The sequence below is a fragment of the Pholis gunnellus genome, assembly GCF_910591455.1.
Source record: "Pholis gunnellus genome assembly, chromosome: 22".
NCBI lineage: Eukaryota > Metazoa > Chordata > Actinopteri > Perciformes > Pholidae > Pholis > Pholis gunnellus.
In genome coordinates, this window is record NC_136549.1 from 11,282,860 (window position 1) to 11,303,143 (window position 20,284).

Sequence of the window (20,284 nt, forward strand, 5' to 3'; positions counted from 1 at the left end):
TCCCCGAAGGGGTTCAAAACAGAGAAAAAAAGCATTTGACTTTGAACGATCTCACCCCGCTATAGTACACATTTTCAATAATTCACACTTACAGCTCTGGATTTGCTACACTGAATATAAATAATTAACGCCATGAGTGTGGCAGTCGCAGCACTTTCGAGCAACAGTTTATATGCTGAATGTAAAAACCTTGGAATGTGTTGGGGGAAAAAAAAGACTTATAAACCATGTGGGAACATACTTGATAAGATATAGCCTCTAACTAACGGAACAGTCGATGGCAGGATAAGTCCATGTGTTATTATGTTGCTGGATGGTATTGGTATGACTATGGGAACATTGGAGGATGGATCGAATGACTAAGACGCAACCAAAACAACTTGAACTGCTCCCAAATGCCCTGGAAGCCATGTCAATTCGCATTAAATGTACTCATTGTATCGGCATTGTAGATTCCAACATGCACTAAATACAGTTAGTCATGTTATCTAATGGTTGTCTGCATTACAGAGCAGAGAAGGCCACACCATTTAATTCATGGTAAACTTGTACAATTCATATAAATAGATGTTTCTGGTTAATTTTTACCAAACGAGTTAAAAGGGACAGTTCATCCCAAAATTAAAAAAACATACATTGGACCTTTGGTTGAAAGAAAATAGTTACTTTATGGAACTGCTCACAACAAGGTCTGTGGATTATCTTGAATAACTGGGTCATGATTTCTGGAAGATGTCCTGTTGAGTTTTTCAAATGTATTTATACAATATCTCAAGAACTAGGCAACTCGCACCAAAACTATCAAGATTGATAAATAGCACTACAGGTAAGAAGAAAAAGATGTATTTTGGGTTGGGCGCCCCAATTGGGTCACGAAAGTGTTTTGCGAAGAAGAGTGTCATATAAATCACTTTTCCGAACCGAATATAATTAATTTTACCCACATGCTATATACCTACTTAAGGACGAGATTCTGAGAAACAATACAAAAAACGTAATTTTACTCACTCATAACACAATTATACACAAAGTAATATATAAACTACCAAGTTCCAGCACAATACCACGTGTTTTTCGGCGAGCTAAGCACTCCGAACGCAGATATCATCACAAAAAAAGAGACTGTCATGGCCGAACGATAGCTTAGCAAGCATGGCAATTCCACCCTGAATCCGCAGATATCTTTCATAATTCTCTCCTTCAAACCATTCAAACTTTACACCGTGGAACACACACAAGCGCGACGAAACCACAGAGCAAAACATTTGAAACGCATCATACCTTGAGCTGGTCTGCTGGGTGAAAAACTCTGTAAATCCACATAAATCCTTCCCCTACGTATGCGCCCGGTCCCTCTCTTTCGTTTGAGAGTAAAATAGAGTTAATCGAGGCATTTATGCATAGGTAGTCCTCCTTTTACTTTTCAGCGAATCATTTCGACGCTTGGTCTGTTGCGCAACTCTTTTGGAGTTTTAGTGGCTAAAAAGTCTGTCGATCACCTGACTGACCAGCCCACTGCGTTCTACACGCATTTCCGCATTCATAGACATATCACATGTGCAAATCGACCAATCATAGGCTTCGAAAACTGCCAATACACACACATGGAGCGACGAAAAAAATCACATAAAACCCATAAACCAGGCCCCTGAGAGGTCAAAAATGGTTCAAAATACTGCAAAACTGCTGTAATAGACAGATTGAACCCTGTTAGTGATAAAACAAGTGAAATATATAGTTATATAGTATATAAAATGAGAATAGAACAGCTGGAAACCTGCTTCCAAAATTCAGAAAATTCAGAATTTTGGCTTGAGCTGGCATGAACTCTCTGTACTCCAACCTCTATAAACTTGGCCTGCTTCACTTTATCAAAGCCAATTCTTTTAAAAAGGACTGCTGACATGTTGTGCTATGGTTGTGGAGAGTTTTAGGCTTACTGCTGCATTATTTCAAAGACAAAAGTGCTTTCTTTTCCAGGCGAACCTGAACATTTTCAATTTGAGCTGTGTGTTATATTCATTCAGCATTTACCAGTAACATATACACTGATATGTACACATATCAACAAACTATCACAAGTGTTAGTGTTATAATCCCATTGAAATTATTCAAATAGACCTTGTAGTTAGCGAGATAAGCCCCTTTCAGTATGGGTATGACATTTTCGAGCAGAGGGCTAAAAATAGGCTTAGGGGTATATGTTAAAGATAAACAGGGAGGAACGTGGACATTAAAACGGTAACATAAGCTATGCATATCCCCCACCTCGTTGAATCTTTGTGCTAACTTCCCATTCCAATGTTGACTTCTATAACTGGAAGGTTTTTCCCCTCGACAATAAGTTTACGGCTCCTACTAAAACTGAACGCTTTGTAAGTGTGTGATTTGTACTTTTAATTTACATACTGAACTAACCGTGAAATTATCCCCCCCAGCCTCCACTGACACCGCCTCATTCATTCTCCCCAGATGTCCTCATTGTGGTTGACGGATGAACCAGTGTTAACAGGACAGTAACATAGTAGTGAGGAACAGCAGCGGCTAATATTAACAGTGGGATTGACCTGCCCCTGTCACTCAAACACCAACCCTAACATCCATAATCACGGCCCATTCTATAATCCGACTGTCCTCTTTATACCAGAACATTTATTTAACCCACTAATAGGATGACGTGTGTGTGTGTGTGTGTGTGTGTGTGTGTGTGTGTGTGTGTGTGTGTGTGTGTGTGTGTGTGTGTATGAGAGAGAGCGGGAGATCCAATTAGAGGACAGCCAATCACTGGATTAATGAGAGAGTAGGGATGACAGATTACTCTGCTATAAGGAATGAGGAATAAATTGAGGATTGGGGGTGAAGTGGGGTAAAAATGACAAAGGGTAGTGGTTAGAAATGAAATAAAGATGGAGAGAAAGGAGAAAGAGGAACAAGGCCCACAAAAGCCTGAATCCTCATTTGCTTTACAAATCCCTTTAGAAATGAATAGGGGTTGTAGGAGCAAAACAATCTATAATCCTGAAAGAAAAACAAATCTAACAAAGAGGACAGTCACAGGATGGAGGAAAGAAAGAAAAAAAAATTGATTGAAAGGATGGAAGAGAAATGAAATGAAGGATGAGGAAAAATACAACAACCGGGATGTGGAGAGCATTTCATGCAGTACAGGATACTGCATGGGCATGTTTAGCTTTCTTCTCTAATGAGTGTATAATGTGACACAGACACGCAGGGTACAGTGTTACTCGGCGTGATGCCCCTGCCTGAAGCTGCTTCCACCTCTCTATCAAGGTGTGCCATGTTGCCACATTGTAATCTATTCATGGCTCATTATCGTCACACCAACATGACAATAGACTGATGTGCCATATATGATCAGACCGTCTTTTAGTCCTGGTGGACCAAAAGTGATCATGTTCATGTTCTTCTAATTTGTGATGGGAAGTGATAATAGTCAAGTTTGCAGTAAAAAAAAAAAAGCTTCGCTAACTCATAGAATACTAGTAATTATGTCTATTTAATTCACTTTGTGATAGAGAGTGATGATTGCAGTGAGGACAGGGTTTGCATTTCTTTAGCAAACTACAACTACAAACCTGTAAAACAACCTTTAAGCAAACGAGAATCGCACAATGCAGCACACGTTTCTGCCATATTCGGAATGATCAAATATCCCTATCTAATCCACTTTCTCTGTCCCTCTCCTCCTCATCCTCTCTCCTCCGACATCACAGTCTGACCCTCATGATCCGGTGCTGGACTCTCTCACCAGCCAGGCTCCAGAGGAGGTCTGTCTCTTGGTCCACAGCAGCAGGAGAGGAGCTGTATCGACTAACTTTGTTCTCAGCCTCCCGTTGTGGGGCCCCCCTCCCCTCCTCTCTTTCTATCATGCGTTTCCTCTTTCTGTATTTCTCCCTTGTTCCATCTATCACACCCTCTCTGAGTGTCTGAGTCCCAGGCCCCCAGGAAACAGCAGGTGGCCTTCTGCTATCGACCAGCTCAGGCTGCTTTAATAGCGTTTGCCACCACTGGGAATTTGGCATGTGCACGTGTGTTTGTGCAAGCTGTTACTGTGAACCAGCACTCTGATCCAGCAGGCAGTACGGGTTAAAAAAAAACATGCATGTACGGCTGACCACAGCATGACCTTTAAACTTGGCCACTTGTGTGAGGTTAGCAAAAAGCCAACACAAGAAATTCTAAATTACATTTATCCATGATTAATCTAAAAAAATGGATGTTAGTATCTGTATTTATTTGTTTTCTAGCACATGCTGTGACCCTCTTTGACATTTAATAAAACTTGTTTTGACTCGAGGCAACGGCATGACAGGGTGTAATTCAGCTTACAGTTTACAGGGAAACCTTCGATAATCAACTTGCTGGAGAGAAGGCTGTGAGAACAAACCCGCTACGCCAAAATATTGTTCTCCACGTTTGAGATGAAGCAATTTGCACTCATCTCCTTGAGTGATTGCAGACACTTGGAAACAGTGCTGTGTTGAACAGTAAGTCAGGACGGGTACTGCTGGTAATACAGCAGTGATAAACTGATGAACTCTACCGACTCAAGAAAAGGGAAAGGTATTGCGCTGAATTAAAAAATGTATCAGTATTGGTCAAATAACTTACGGAAATGATCGGTTTTCAAATATTGGTAATAACTTCAATATACAAATCCAGTAGAAATGTTTTGATGTTTAAACAAACATCACAATTATAAAAGGTTTGAATTAACTGGTGGAATGAATTATTGAAGTTGCATTTATTCACTTATTCAATCAATTCACAACACTTATTTCTGTTCAATAAACCGTTCAGCATTAAAGGAGTACGTGTTTGTGTGTATGTGTTCATTAACTACTTTCTATATTTGTGTGTATGGTAATTCCCAGATGTTCTTCCTAAACAGCTAGTGGAGGTCAGCCCTCTAACTAGGCTAATAGACTTAATACTATGAAGGCCTAACATACACACACACACACACACGGGACCACTAACAAAACTCACTTGGTTGCTGTATTCAATATAAGCTAATTGGCATGCAAATTAAAAATGCGAAATTTGTAACACGATGTTGGGCGATAATAGCGAGACAAAAAGGAATCCAACATAATGGGAAGAAATGGAAATTAAGTATTCTTAATAATTCATTTGTTATTCTGTAATATCTTTTCTAAGCCCAATTATACGCACTACAATCCGAAAAGGGGAGAAAAAAAATAACATTACTGATTAACAGATTAATACAAAAGAGGGATTGGATGTAACTGGCTGCCGTGACAAAATAGCATCCTAAATGTCCTTGTCCTGCTAGCTTGCGTCTCTCCCTCCTTTCCTTTCCTACTCTCTCTCTGCAGTAGGACCAGACTGAGACCTCAGGAGAGGCGATGAGAGCTGCATTTGAAAAGGGCACCTTCTATGTCCGTCTGATATATAAAGTGTTATCAGGGAAATCTGGGCTCTTAAAATGTGCTCGTATTCACGCACGTACACACAAACAAACTGCGCTACACATTAGGAAATACTGACAGTTTCATGGTGCCAGAGAGGTCTATAATCCGCTGGAAGCTGCAGACAATATACAGGGGCCACTAGGCTATCGCTGCCAACGGAACAGCAGTGGCCTTCTGTGATTACGCGTGGCAGGAGATAAAGAGAAGGGAATGATATGCATATTAGCTGAACTCAGAGCTTTTGCCACATTATTTCTAACAGTCACATTAATAATGATAACTAATAAATGGGGATATACTGAACTGATATGAGAGAGCTCCACAATGGATTCTTCAACCGGTGGCCTGATTTGGCTTTAACGATTAGATTACCATCCCTTTAACAGTCTGTGTGTTTGCTGTTCAAATACTTATCCAGCTCTTCATTTTATTAGATCAGGGCGTTGGACTTTTCTGTTCGCCACTGCATTTTTACCAAGTTAACTTTTAATTTTCTTCTTTATTTAATTTTGTTTCAATAATCCTATTAATGCGTGTCTTTTTATGTTGCACACATTGCATTGCCTTGTTGTCGAAAAGGTGCTACACAGATGCTTGTCTTGGCTACTGTACATGTATTACATGTAATGGTTCTTACATGCTCTTAGCCTTGTGTCCTTTTGTGTGCAATATACAAGAGAAAGTGAAAACACAGTGAGTCATGGCTGTGTGTGCATTTATGTGAGCGCATGGACTTTTCATGGTGCTATTTTAGCAAGGTTTTGCCTCTGATAGAGGTGTTCGCAGACTCACTGTGTCTGTGACCATTACACAGAGTGCTGCTATTTCGCACCGCATTCCATGTCATCAAAGGTACTAAGAGAGATAGTGTGCATGTGTGAATCTGCGCACAGACATACACACTAAAACACACACACAAGTGGAGTGAGACCACTCTCCCTATAATTCAACACATTTATTCACTCCAACTCTACCCTCACAGTCAGTTCCTATAAAAAGACTTGGTCATAGAACCCAACAGGCTATCTAATCCCCTTCTCTCCTCCCGCCAGGCTGTAATGAAATCCTCCACGCTACACCAAAGGTTATTGTACCCTGTGACATAAGAAAATGATAAATGCCAGTGGTTATGATATCGACTCGGGGGGGGGGGCTGGGGGGGGGGGGGGCTTCTGATGTGTGAGTCTGCGAGTGTCTAACCTGGGACTCAGACATGACATAGAGGTAGTGGTGGTCGGAAGAGAAGGCCATGTCTCGGAGGATGGGTCCGTTCTCCACCGCCTGCACAGTCTCGTACTGCTGAGCACGAGAGGAGCCGTCTACCCGGATCTGGAAAAAAAACACAGAAGCATATTAAGAATTAATATATTTAATCACTGCATAATCACTGTGGCGCTCACGTCGCTTCACAGGTTATTACAAGAATAACGGCGTTCAAAGAAAGAAACACAGTCAACACATTGAATGACGTATAGCATCACGTCCGTTACGGAGATTTATTGAATCAGTGCAAACCCCATAGAAAGTTTGAATTACTCAAACAACAAAGTTATTATTTAAACTTTACTGATTTAGGAAAAGACAACTGAAGATCCAAAACAACTTCCTCTTCGTCTTAGAAGCAGCTGTAATAATTAAATAGTAAATGGCGGGACTGGAAAAAAAAAAGTTAGAAAGAGTAATGTTGCCCTCCACAAGGAAGGACTTGGCAATTGAACAAAGTCGACATCTAGGACAAAACAAATGCGTAATTAGGGATCGAGGTATCCTGAAAAAGGTACTTTTGAAACCAATTATTGACTAAATCGCCAATCAACCACATTCAGCCTTAGGAAGTTCCCATGCGTCATGGCTTACTGTGCTGTGTCTGAGATGCTCATCTTTCTCTATCACCGTTTCAGACATTCAAAAGTGATTACAGTAATAAGGCATCTGGGCTGGAGGTGTGGTTTGTGAGCCCCTAGGTGTGTTTACTCAGCAGAAAGTGCATGGAATTGGCCCCACGCACACTTGGTGGCGTGATGGAAGTGTTCAGGGTGGCGCCCGAACATCTGCTTACATCGTCACACACAAACAAACGCTGAGGGCGTGTTCCAAATGATCCTTTCAAAATCTGGTCCTCTGGCGGTAATTTCCCACCAACAAACAGCTTTGACACATACCGACGCAAGCAACTTTCAGCACCCAGTAGAATACACGCTCTCACACACACACACACACACACACACACACACACAGACCTGTGCGAACTTGCGGACAGGTGTGAGGCAAGTCTCGTTAAAGTTGTGATGACTCTTGGTAGTTCTTTGTGCTCTGCAGCACTTAAGGGTTCATGAGTAAAAAGGCATAAACAGGAGATAATTGGACAGGAAGCAGATGGTCGGGTAGACAGGTGAGTCACTTTGTGATTCATTAATAATTAATAAAGCTCTTGAAAAGGTCAAGAAGGCTTAACCGTTCTAAGTTTATAAACTGAACCCTTTAACAAAGTTGTGCTGTACCCACTGACAACAAAACAGGCCTTTGTTAGGGAGCAACTTTACTTCAAGACTTGTAGTTAAGAAAACATCAAATCTGAATATTTGAAGAGAAATAGCTTTTTGGTGTGCCATGCTTTAGAGAGGACAACAATAATTATTTCACCATTATGTTTATTATATAATCAATATTAGGTTTTTAGAAATATTCTTCACACAAAGTGACTGACTGGCAGTCGCTCCGGCCCCTCAACTCTATCCTGCACTGAAACAGGAACCAATCTAAAACCATCCGCTGCTTCACTGTAGTCCAACGGGAACTTTTCTTTGTCGTTGCTTCAACATGAATCAACGATTGTACAGAAAAGACAGAAACCTGAGAGCACAGGCTGCAGTATACGTCCTGCCCTACTCCTGCTGCTTCTACTGATATCCAGTTTCACAACATGACATTTCTTTAAACAGGCACCATCTTTCACCCTGATTTCACCCGACTCCCCGCCCCCCCCCCCCCCCCCCCCCCCCTTTTTTCGGTTCTCAGTCGTTCCTCCTCTCTCGCTCTGCCTCCTGCTTGGCTTGTGATCCGGATCTCAAAGGACCTGAAGTCTGCGTATCAAAGCCTCACACTTTCACTGGGAACCATTGTATGCTCTTGGGTCAGGTGTAAAGAAAAGAACAGAAGGCGAATAGGATAAAGACAGAAAGAAAAGAGGGAGGTAGGAAGAAAGAAACGTCCAGGTTCAGCAGGTGGGGTTATCTAATCTGCCTGATCGGGTGAGTTAATTTGAGGCGCTGTGCGTATGCGCACTGTACACAGCATGTGTGTGCATGTGAACGTATGCGACGATGTGTGTGTGTGTGTGTATCAGCTTACCCCCGCTGTATATGAGGGGAGTGTCAATTGCCAAGCAGAGTTAAAAGGACAGAGAGTCTACGGCAAAGGCTGAATATAGAGTTTTATTGTGTTGGGACGGATCCACGGTCACCAGGGAGTGGAGGGGCTTCAAGGGGAAGCTCCTGTGTATTATCCCTCAATCTGACCACCAAAAAAACAAATGAGCCACCAGGGAGTGCAACGCACGTCCGCAAGCAAGCAGCGCAGGCACACTGGGACTTGGAGGGGAACAAGCAAAGGAAACCGCCTGTTTAAAACCAAAGTCCAGTGGAACTATTTGGACAATAATTGGCACAAGTATTTAATAGCAGTTCCCTTTATCAACACAGCAGTGTCACCCTGGGCTTGCAGCAGACTTCATCTCTCCTGATATCAAACTATGTCCTCTAAAGGAATATACAATATATATTAGCTAGTGAATGATTTTTACTACTACAAAAACAAACACCAACTAAAAAATAACTCGGTGTAGACTGAACACAACCGATATCTTAATTCCCTTAAATGAAAAACCAAAGCTAATGATGTTTTTTTTTCAATAAAACAACTAATCCTAGCTTCCTTGTCAGCAACAGTAATTATCAATATATCTTAAAGTCATTTTTCATCAGCTTAAAATCATTAAGGCAGCTACAGTGGTGCTAGCCAATATTATCTGATTTCCTTTCAACAGTAATAAAGTGGATTAGCTGCTCTATGCTAAACGGATTACAATGCTAATCTCTGCTATCACATTAGCACGACACAATAGACATTCACTGCCAGACAGACTTCATTTAGCCTCTGAGTAGTGGGAAGGTGAGAGATGCATTGGGCCCACACATAAATGCACACATGCAAATAAGTATTGTGTTCACACAAGCTATTGCGTGTAAAAAAAAAACATTGGCATTTCACTCTCTCTCTCTTTCACACGCTTACACTCTCAAACACACACACACACACACAGGCTGTCTGGCTGTAGCTACTCATATGGTAATGTCGGATACTCTGGGGAGGGTGGCAGGAGTTACTGGTGCTTTTGACTCACAGAGCACACTTCCTCAGCCCTGCAGAATGTGTGTAGTAAACATAGCTCTGCGTGTGTCTTGATCCGTATGTGTGTGCATCTGTGGGATAAATCCACGTTATACCTCAGATCATACAGAGGAAAATCCTGGTCCTGCATAAAGCGACCACCCTGGCCGCAATCTGTATCCCCCTGGTGGCGCTGATGTGTAACTACACTAACACCATCACTGAAGACAGACATAAAGGCTGCGGCTCCTGCAGTAAAAAAGGCAGTGTATGTCATCTTAACTGTGGTAGAGACAGAAACACTCAAAGCAAATAGCATTCACGGAGTGTCTTTCAAGCTAATTAGACTACAACTACCATTAAAGTAGAACAGAATGTAAGGGCAGTGTTGATATATCGGAAATACGGACAACTGATGATTTCAATAACAGTTACTTTCAGTGTTACAGCTCCGAGAACAACAAATGTGACCCTATGTGCAGATGGTGTTTCTGCTTCGGATCTGTCAATGAAAAATAATGTGCCCAAAGTGACTTTCTCTCTCTCTCTCCATGTGGCTAACAGCTAGCAGAAGGTGCGATACAGAAAGGGAAGCCATTCCGGTGTGAAAGCCACGGGAGTAGCCTCTCTCAGTTTCCTAGTATTGGCACTGCACAAAGCACTTCCTCCGAGTCTGCATGGAAGCCATATTGAAGCAGGTGAAAATCATTACCAGTCTTACACATCGGAGCACTTCTATTCATTTTATGCAGAAACTACTTTACATCAAGTGGTGAGATGGGTGTTCTACATTTTAGAAGGAAGTCTGGTCAATCCTCAGGAGACATTAAACACACTGCCGTCTCTGTGTTAATGTAGATGGTGGTTGTGGCTGAGCAGGAAACACACACAGTCAAAACTACCGCCTCTGGACGACACCACATTGGGGAAATAGCACATTGAAAGTGCGCTTCCTAAATCATACAATAACTGAAGGGTTGCAACACGGTGTGTGTTTATCAGTGAGGACTGTGCGAGTGATTGGAGAATTGTGTCCTTGCCTGCTATGGCATGGGTTTTTTGGGGCGGCAAAAGAAAGGAGGGCTAGTCACACAGAGCTGCAGTCTGTTAAGCATGGCACCCACACTAACACACCATGGCTGGAACACACACCATGACCAACATGCTGCTGGTGGAAGCCAGAATAAGCTGCTGACTATAGTATCACTGTGGTCTGACATAGGCCACGCAACCACAGTGAGGTGAGTGGGCTGGAGCAGAATGTCATCCAAAGTCACACAGCATGCTGGGAAAGTGAAATTACCACAACACTTGTGTGAGGAATTCCATCAAATCCCTGAAACATGCACGGGCAAACCCAATGTCAGTGCCAGCAGTTCGGCAGTCGAAAAGAGTCATGAACCTATTTCTGCTGGATGTCCACGTGAGCATTGCTCTAAAACTAATGCACGATTAACAACTAGGGTTTTGCAGCATTATGATTATGTTGCAACTTCAATACTAAGGAACTGTGGTTAATAATCTTGAACTGCAAACAAAAGTAAATCACGTTGTAAATGTCTATTAGATCCTGCAAAACTACTTCCTTGTTTGCATTTAACTGCCACATACGTGTATGCAATTAGTTTTGCAAAGCAATGAATGAAAACAGATGCATTTTATTTCCATTATTACATAAGGGCAGATAACTGTTTTCAGCCTGATGCTGTTGCTGTTCACTGTTGGCCTCAAACGGGGTCAGATCCTTTGATCTCAGCAATGGGATTGGAAGTGAATGCAATGTTTTAACCATCTGAAATGATGGCCAAAACTACAAAAAAAAATATGTACAACATTTAACCGATTTACAATGTTTTCTGCGTTGATTTGTCATTTTCAACAAAACAAACTAGGAACACCATTCAGTGATTTAATTTGAAAAAGACTCCAAGTCCAAGAGCACAATCAAAACGTGCACATGAGGGTCTCCTGGGGTCTCCTGTGTAAGCCCTTGGGGTCCCTATCTGTTCGAGATATCAATCAGAAACAATTTGGAGCATCAACAGCATAGCCACATGCCAAATGCCACTGTAACCCGACCTGCCACACTTTGCTCAGGTTTCGACCGTCTTTGTCAAACCACAGCAGTGTTAGGTATTCAACCAGGCAAGGCAGGACATGCAATAAGAGCCTCGGAAGAGAGACAGCCAGACAGACGGAGACAACTGAGAAGACGATGTACCGCGAAAGAGACACGGAGAAAAGAAACAACGTATCGTCACTACATAAAGCCAATGTGTCTCTCCATGCATTCTATTCATACCGACAGTAATACAATGGTGGCTGTCTGATTGGCCAAATCTGTCCGGCTCACTGAAACATATGGCAGACAGAAAGAAAGAAGGGGGGGGGGGGGTGGAGAGAATAACAGAAGGAAAGGGAGCAAGGAGGCGGACTGGATTCATCTCTCAGTGTCAATCAATGCCAGGACAAACCCTCTACTTCCACGTTCAATACCTCAATATATAGCTTTAGGCGAGATGGACTGGTGCGAGACTCGTGGGGGAGTGTGGATGATTTGACATTAATCTCTGGGTATTAACGAGGATGTGGCACGCTAATGCGGGATGCCAGGCTGACCGTTGTTGTATAGCAGAGAATCACATATGATTCACTGTTCATCCCAAAGATTTATTATAAACAATAAAAGACGGACACGTTTTTTTATTCCGTCGGAGAGGAAGACTGCCCAGAGAGGAGTGCACTAAAGATATGTGGCTTCTTAAAGGAGTACTGCAGGTGACACATGAAAGACTAATGCCGTGGTACTTCTACATTTACAATGTCATTTGGCATAGTATTTTTATGTTTTACGACACGCTATAATAGAGACACCTTGCATTTACCCAAAGCTACAACATGAACTCAATGCTTTACTGCGTTCCTTTATGGAAGTAAAATATTCATTCAGTTCATTAAAGGCACTTTAAATATCCCCCCTTCCTTCCTTCCTTCCTTCCTTCCTTCCGGCTCGACTTCTCTCTCTATAGGAGTGGGCAAAAAAAAACTCATTCTGTGCTTTAATTCACTATTCTCTGTTTTATGTTTGCGATTAGGCATATCTCCTACACAGCAGGATTTTAATTAATGCACCCCCCCCCCCCCCCCCACGCCCCCCCCCCCCCCCACGCCCCATGCCTGCAGTGTGAGGGAAGGTGCTTTGTGGGTGCAAAAACAGAGAAATGTCATTGTTAGCAGGTAAATTAACCACAGAGACTTGCATTGGCATTGTCTAGCCTTCGCAGAAATTTGATCTCCACAACGGCCCTCCCGTCGGGTTTGGGTTTATTGAGGTTAATCCTCTGCAGATGTTATATTTTGGGTAGGTTGTTTCGGGAACAGGAGGTTAAAAGAAACCTCTGGAAAACGTCCACAACTCGATGCTATGAGATGAAAGTGGTATAGCTAAGACTAATTCGGGGTTGGCCTGGGCGTGACTGTGTCAAAGCAGCAGCAATACAAAGTAACTAAGGAGGAAGAGGAAAGTAAATAGATATATGTCACACGTTTTGTGAGTTAGAGAAGCATGCAGGCACTTGTGTTTGTTTCTATTGGTGCAACTTTAGTCTCCACAAGCTCACATCTGGGATCTGACACTATAGCAGACAGAGCCGCCGGGGGACTCCTGGCTCAGTGACTGACCGTTGTGGCATTAAAGGTGTGGTACCTGTTAGCCTGCAGGTCCATGCGGCCTACTAATCCAACCTTATCCCCTGCTGAGAGATAGACGGAAAAGGCAAGAAGAGGGGCAGAGAGAAGGACAAGATTGTTATTTTGAGGGATGATGGTGTTAGACGTGAAAGGGGACAAGTGTCTGGAGGCTTCCTAGCTCATTTCTCCCCTTGCTCTCCTTTCCTCCCTCAATCTCCCCCATGGCTTCAAAGGGTGAGTGACAGGTCTCCCTGCTATCATTCCCTTCACTGCTGAGCTGCCTGAGAGCACTGTGACCAGGCAGGGGGCTCACAGCTTAGCTTTTGTTACTCATTTCTGTCCTCTGCTATTGCTTTTGCACTTTTTCTCATCTCCCCCCCCCCCCCCCTACCCACACTCGTTCTGTCTCAATCTGTAAGTCATGAGGTTGACTAAAACACCTGCAAGCTTATGGTCGGTTCAATCTTGAGAACATTTGTGACCACTTGACTTCTAACAACTCACTCAGTTTTTTTCTGATTTACTTTTTTCCATCTGTTCTTTTCAAAATGTCACTCCCTCTGTCTTGGCATGTTTGTTGCAGACTCTGCTGCTGGAACGATGTAGGACATTTTGTATGTTGTCTCCCATTCACCCGCTCAATCTTTTGATTGTGCTTCTTGCACATTTTTAAAACTGAAAATGTCTCTTTACCGTCAGATGTGACCGGAAATTTAAAAAAAAATTGCAGACTTAATGTTTTTTTTTTTTTCATTTCTTCCTGCAAACCTTGTTGGTATATAATTATCGGTGGTACCCATTTTTTCCAGATAATTTAGGAAAAGGGCCGACACTTGAAGCTGTAATCTATGTGGAAGTGGACAGGAAGTTCTCTTCTATCAAGTCAATAAAACAAAACACAAACAAATGTATTCAATTTGCAGAGTAAACAGCAAAAAAAACTTCCTTTTTGTCCCTTTTCAATTCCCGTTTCAACAACTGCTCCATCTCTTATTTTGCTCCCCTCTCAGTCATCTCTTTCTGCTCTCATGGTCTTAATATCTTTGTCCATCAATTTTTTAGTTTTGCCATTTTTCCGCGCAATATGCATCACTCCATTAGGTTTACTGCGCGGAGAAGATGTCAGAGCTGGCCTCTCTCTACACAATCCCTCTGTTCCTCGTCCTTCTTTCCCTCCGTCTTCTCCCATCCAATTCCTCTTTCGCTGTCTCATTAGAGCCGCAGCAGGGTGTTAGAGGCGACAGGTAGAGATCTCCTGACAGACCTCATTTAATGCAGACAAATACTTGGCCTGGCTGAGAAAAACCCTTACGCACATTTCTCTTTCAAACCAATTATTTCCTCTCCTGTTTTTCCTTTTCTTTTACCGTTTCCTGCAGTGATGAGAGCTGCCGTTCACGCCTCTCTCCCGCTGCAGCCACTGGCTGGGCCTCAAGGACCCCACAGAGGGAACGGCGTAATGTGAGCGCGCATCACCACCGGTGTCTCTATTAGTGGTGCAACCCGGTGGCAGGGATACAGAGCGGTCTGCACCCCATTATATGATGTGACCAGAGGCCACCGTGTGAGAGCTAAAAGGCTTTGGGAGCCATTAATGAAGTCAACATACTCCTCGCTGCAGCGAGGGCACCAAATCAGCCTATTGTGTCGAATCAAGGCTTGGCCTTTCAAGCGAGCCAGCAGTGCTCACAACCCAGAGCTACGGATGGCCCTTCATTTAAGAGTGTGGCCCTGTTGTGAATAATCACATTGAGAGTATTCGGCGTGCCACCAAATGAAGTTGATCAGAACACTGCTCCGCTCCCTCATTTCCCTGTGCCCTTTCATCCCAAAATGACTGGCATGCAGCCTTCAGATAGAGGAACTCTCCGGCCAAAAGGCATAGGGAGCATATGGAAAACAATGCCTATTCTTCCACCCTGCTTAAGTAAACCTAATAGTACTTTTATTAGTTGACCACATCCTGCTTCCTTACCTGTCAATCACAAATCTAACCAACCATTGAGGATAATGAATAAAGGATCTGTTTGTTCTGTGAGACTAAGATAACCTAAGGTCATGATTAATTGGACACACAAAAAGAGCAACGTTAGGAAATCCTGGGATCAGATCAGAGCAGGTATCTAGCTCTCTTCATGAACTTCAGATGAATATGAGCTCCTTACATCTGGTGGTCTGGTGACAGACTTTGATCAGCAATCACAGGGTCATCTCCCAAAACACCCCCCACTGTGACCTATACGCGTCTCTATGTAAGCTTGTGTTTCACAACACAATAACAGGGGTGCATTCTCTCCTCTTAACAGGGCGAACTCAATAGGCTTTTCTTGATCGGAGCATACTCTGCTTCTATGAATGTCCATCAGCAGCCTATCCAACCGTGGTGGTGGAGAAGGGCCAGGTCCCCAAAGAGATGTCTAGGTCTGATAAGGACCGACTGACAGGCTCAGATCAACTTCAGCCAAGGGATGACTTTGAAAACTCTTTTGTCTCTTTTTCCAGCCGAGGCTTTGTTTTAGTGGTTATCAGTCTGTCCTCTATCTTCTGGTCAATACTAATGTTCGGCTTGTTTGCCAAGGTAAACGCAGAAGTACATCGACTTCAAGGGTGCGATTGGTTTCCTGGGGAGACATCCACAAACACACAACAGGACACATCGTCACAAACTTACGCTGATGCATGCATGAAGAAAATGCCAAGACAAGAGGCAACAAACCCGAACCTTTTTAACCGTTCAGCCACAAATGTGGAAAAGAAAGTGTGGTAAAGAGTAGGCTACGAGGGGAGAAAGCAGTGTGTGTGTCCAGATGTGTGAATAATAGATGGGGAGCTGAGAGCCAGACGCTGTCTGAGAGCAGACATCAACCCTGGATCCCGTTACCGCACGCTGCCATCAGAGTAACTCTGGAGACACGAGCACACGCCACGTGGCCCAAGTTCCAGCACCGACACACATGCGCAGGGCTACGTACGTGCAGCCGTGAGCACAACGCAGCCACACGTGCACAGTGGCCTTTCTTCACCCCTGCGCTGTTTGTCAACACGACAATATTCTCTTTCCCGTTTCTTTGCTCAGCTGCAATCACGGCGTCCGAGTAATAGATTTGACAGGTATTTTAACTCTTCTTTAAAAAAAAAAAAAAGAGGACGTTGATGAAATACGCATTAATCCAGCAATATTCCTGACAGTTACAATCTAATATTCTACTGGTATACTCGGCCTCCAAGGTAAAGACAGATTAAACTCAGTACGCACATAAACGAACACATATTAAATCGATGGATCACTGACTGAAGCTAAAGATCACACATGCTCATGAATTCATGAATTATCAATAGGCTTACCTTTCGGACATCTGCAGATTTGTGTGTGCGCACCGGCGTGTACACGGGGAGCATTCATTGCCTACCCTTCACATTTATGTTGTGGTGATTTATGAGGTTCCTACTAAAGTTTCTAATTAAATGGGGAAGCACCTCACGACCAATTCCTCAGAGATAAGCAGGTGTGAATATCTGTGTTCCCTCCTTATTGTCTGTGCAAGTGTGTATGTGTGCAGATAGTATGTGTGCAGTATATTCCCTTGATTCCAGCCCCAAGGGCGCCTCCTTTTTTCCGTCTCATCTCTCCTCTTTGCTTTTATTCCTTTATTAAACAGACTGGCACACTCCCTCTATTATACCTGTTTTCCCACTGAAGTGAAAAATTGCGTCGCTGGCATAGCGGGGGACAGAGACAAAGAGACTGAGAGTGAGAAAATTAAAAAAAACAAGGAGAGTGAGGAGGACACAGAGAGCGAGGAATAACACTGCAGTAAGCCCTCGAGGCATGTGCTATAATAATGGAAATCATTGGAGGAAAGATGGTGAGGGACTGAGAAAGAGCAAGAAGACTAAAGGCCAATATCCACTGGAAATTGTTAGGATGCATTTAATGAAGGCGGTGTGTGAAGGAACAAAACTGGTTGATATGTTTTCATATGTTTTCATATCAACCAGTGTCCAGCAGCCGCAGGAGTCACAGGAGCCGTGACCAGACCTTCCCTGGTGCTATTTTTGCCACTTTATTAACCTCATGCATTTAGCCTACAGTAGTTTATCAACAGGTGGTATGGTTAAAGTTTTGTAATATAAGCTAAATTATATATTCCAATCAATTAAAAGATTATTACCGAACTGGATTCTGTACGACCGTTCTCTCTGTATTATTATTTTCAAACCCCTTTTCATCTCTTTTACCAATGAAGACATCACAAGCATAAGCCGTTTTTTTTTTCCCACCGACTCCACGGGAGGTTCTCTCTAAAATTAGCGCTTCTTTATCAAGGGAGCACATTACAGTTTCCCGCCCATGCATTATGCTGTAGCACAAAAGCAGTGTTTTAGTGCATGGTGATGCAGGCTTCACAGTGGGAGTCAAATGACTTCCCCGCATGAATAAATAAGTGCGTTGATTCAGGGTGGTTTTGTTATCTAATCCCAAAGACAGACGGAGGAACAAATAAAAGGAGCATGCGAGCATGTTCCAATGAAAACGACAGCTTTACAACGATGTTTGCATGTGTGAGCGTGTAGATGTTTTGGGTGTGTGTAAAACATGGAAACAAACATATTAGCTACAGCAGTGTAAAACATATTGAACATGCACACTTGGTGGTATTAAAATTAAACTGTGGATCAATTTTAATGCTAATCTGTCACAGACTCGTAACTTAAAATATTGTTCTCTATTCCTCTCTTCAGACAGTAGGATTTGACTTTGCTGATATGGCATTTCTCTAATACCACATTCTCTCTCTTACTTTTAACTCCCACGCTTCCTCTTGTTTGGTTTTCTTTACCATCTCCTCTCGTCCTCTCCGTCCCCCCCCCATCGCTCAGTCATATTATCTACTTTCATTTCTTCCCCGTCTACCTATTCTGCCCTTTTACAATGTGACATATCAAAGTATGACGAGCAAACGGGCAAACCAAGTGCCCCTGTAGGAGCAGAGCAATCCTGAATGACGGCGAGGAAAAGAGACAAAGAGGACAGATTGAGAGGAACTGAGAACAGATCAACTGGAGGACGTTCAGATAGAGATGGGTGTAAGCTGCACTAAAACTCGCAGACAGATAAAAGTTAATTCTTTCTCAGGGAGAGACAGAAAGAGAGAGAGAGAGAGGAGTCTAAGAGGATATTTGGTGAATGGAGCCTGTCAGCTTGCGTTGTGCAGAAATCCTCTTATACCTCAAAATTTCAATTAGGTGGGGACGCGTTTTGGTGCTGTGCGCTTCTCTCATTCTGCGCAGGAAGTACAAGGTGCACGAGGTGGGATTTGTCACAGCAGCGACAGGCCTGCTCCACCTACATTATGATCCAAAGGACACACACACACACACACACACACACACAAACACAGCACCCCCTTCCACCTGCCAAAGCCATTTTCGAGTGACAACAGTGGTACACTTGATGCTACTTCAGTGTTCAGTCAGCAGTGTTGCAATTGAGTTTGTTCCACTGAAGAGGATCTGAAATTCAAACTCCACAGGTTTGTGTTGGGCTGCTGTCATCTGTATGACAGCTACAATTACACTACGTGTCAGCCTCTCCAAATGACGGTGACTTACAGTAATTACAATGCCAAATGTAGAAGCCAATTTTCATGCGTTGTTTTCATTTAATGTGTTTCGCTTCCATTTAACTTTGTTCGTCACCTTCTCCTTGACTACGATAGAAAAAGGACTAAAATAGCCGACTTAAAGCATTCAATTGTATTAAAAAAAAAACAACTGTTGAGGGTCATCCAAGTGAAAATGAATGTCTTTATATAACTATTAAGTAAATAGCTATGCTCAAGTTTTCAGAAAGAAAGTGTAGAGGCTCAAGAGAACAGATCTGGAGACGTGACTGCATGAAGTACGACGGAGCATGAAAAATGAGTAAAGTATGACCACGAGTAAGATTTAAGTCGTAATAGCTGTCTGACAATATAAAAAAAAAAAACTTATATTCTCCTTTCTCCAATCCATCCCACTTCCGGGTAGGTTTTACTCTTTTCTCCTTCCATCATCCTCACATCGTTTCTTTCTATCAACTCCCTCCGCGTTCTTTACAAACTATTCATCTCTTGTTACCCCACAAACCCTCTCTCACTCACTCTTTTACCCTTTCTTTCTCTGCCCATGTAGCCATTCTTCACCTTTCTTTCCCAAAACTCTATCCTGTCGTTCTCTTTGCCCCCCCCCCCCCATCCCCCCAAGCTTTATTCCCAGCCTCCCAGCTGGCTTTCATCTTCCCCAGGTTAGATTACTGTAAAGCACTGCCTGTCTGCCAGCATTCCTGAAAGCTTTTCATCTCTGCTCCGATTCATCTGGGGAGACAGAGAGAGCGAGGGAGTCAGGTAGAGGGGGTGAGGGAAAGAGAGAGAGAGAGAGGAATGTAGACGATGCCAGTAGAGAGAGAGAGAGAGAGAGAGAGAGAGAGAGAGAGAGAGAGATAGACTGAGAGAAGGCTGTGTTGTACTGCAACTATGGATTTCAGAGCCTTAAGTGTTAACCTGCACTGCACATTGCATTGGCTGATGGGAAATTTCCCTGCTGGTCTCTTGGCTGTCTGTGAAACGCCCACTCAGAGCTGAGAGCACACCTCACAAGGGACAGACAAATATGTGCACACATAGGCGCACAGGTTGGCAGAAGCAACACACAAACATAAACACAAAACAACTTACACAATATAGTAAGTGTAGACACAAACCAGTGTC

The 20,284-nt window shown here is 43.0% G+C and overlaps 1 protein-coding gene across 1 annotated transcript in view; it reads right to left on the minus strand.

The window, feature by feature from the left end:
* plxna4 (plexin A4) overlaps positions 1–20,284 on the minus strand; it is a gene marked incomplete at its 5' end in the record, with an annotated part of 189,046 nt that overhangs the window by 82,970 nt on the left and 85,792 nt on the right. Inside the window, one exon of the mRNA XM_079183979.1 lies at positions 6,657–6,785. Coding sequence (XP_079040105.1) covers positions 6,657–6,785 — 129 coding nt within the window. The remainder of the gene's footprint in view (positions 1–6,656; positions 6,786–20,284) is intronic.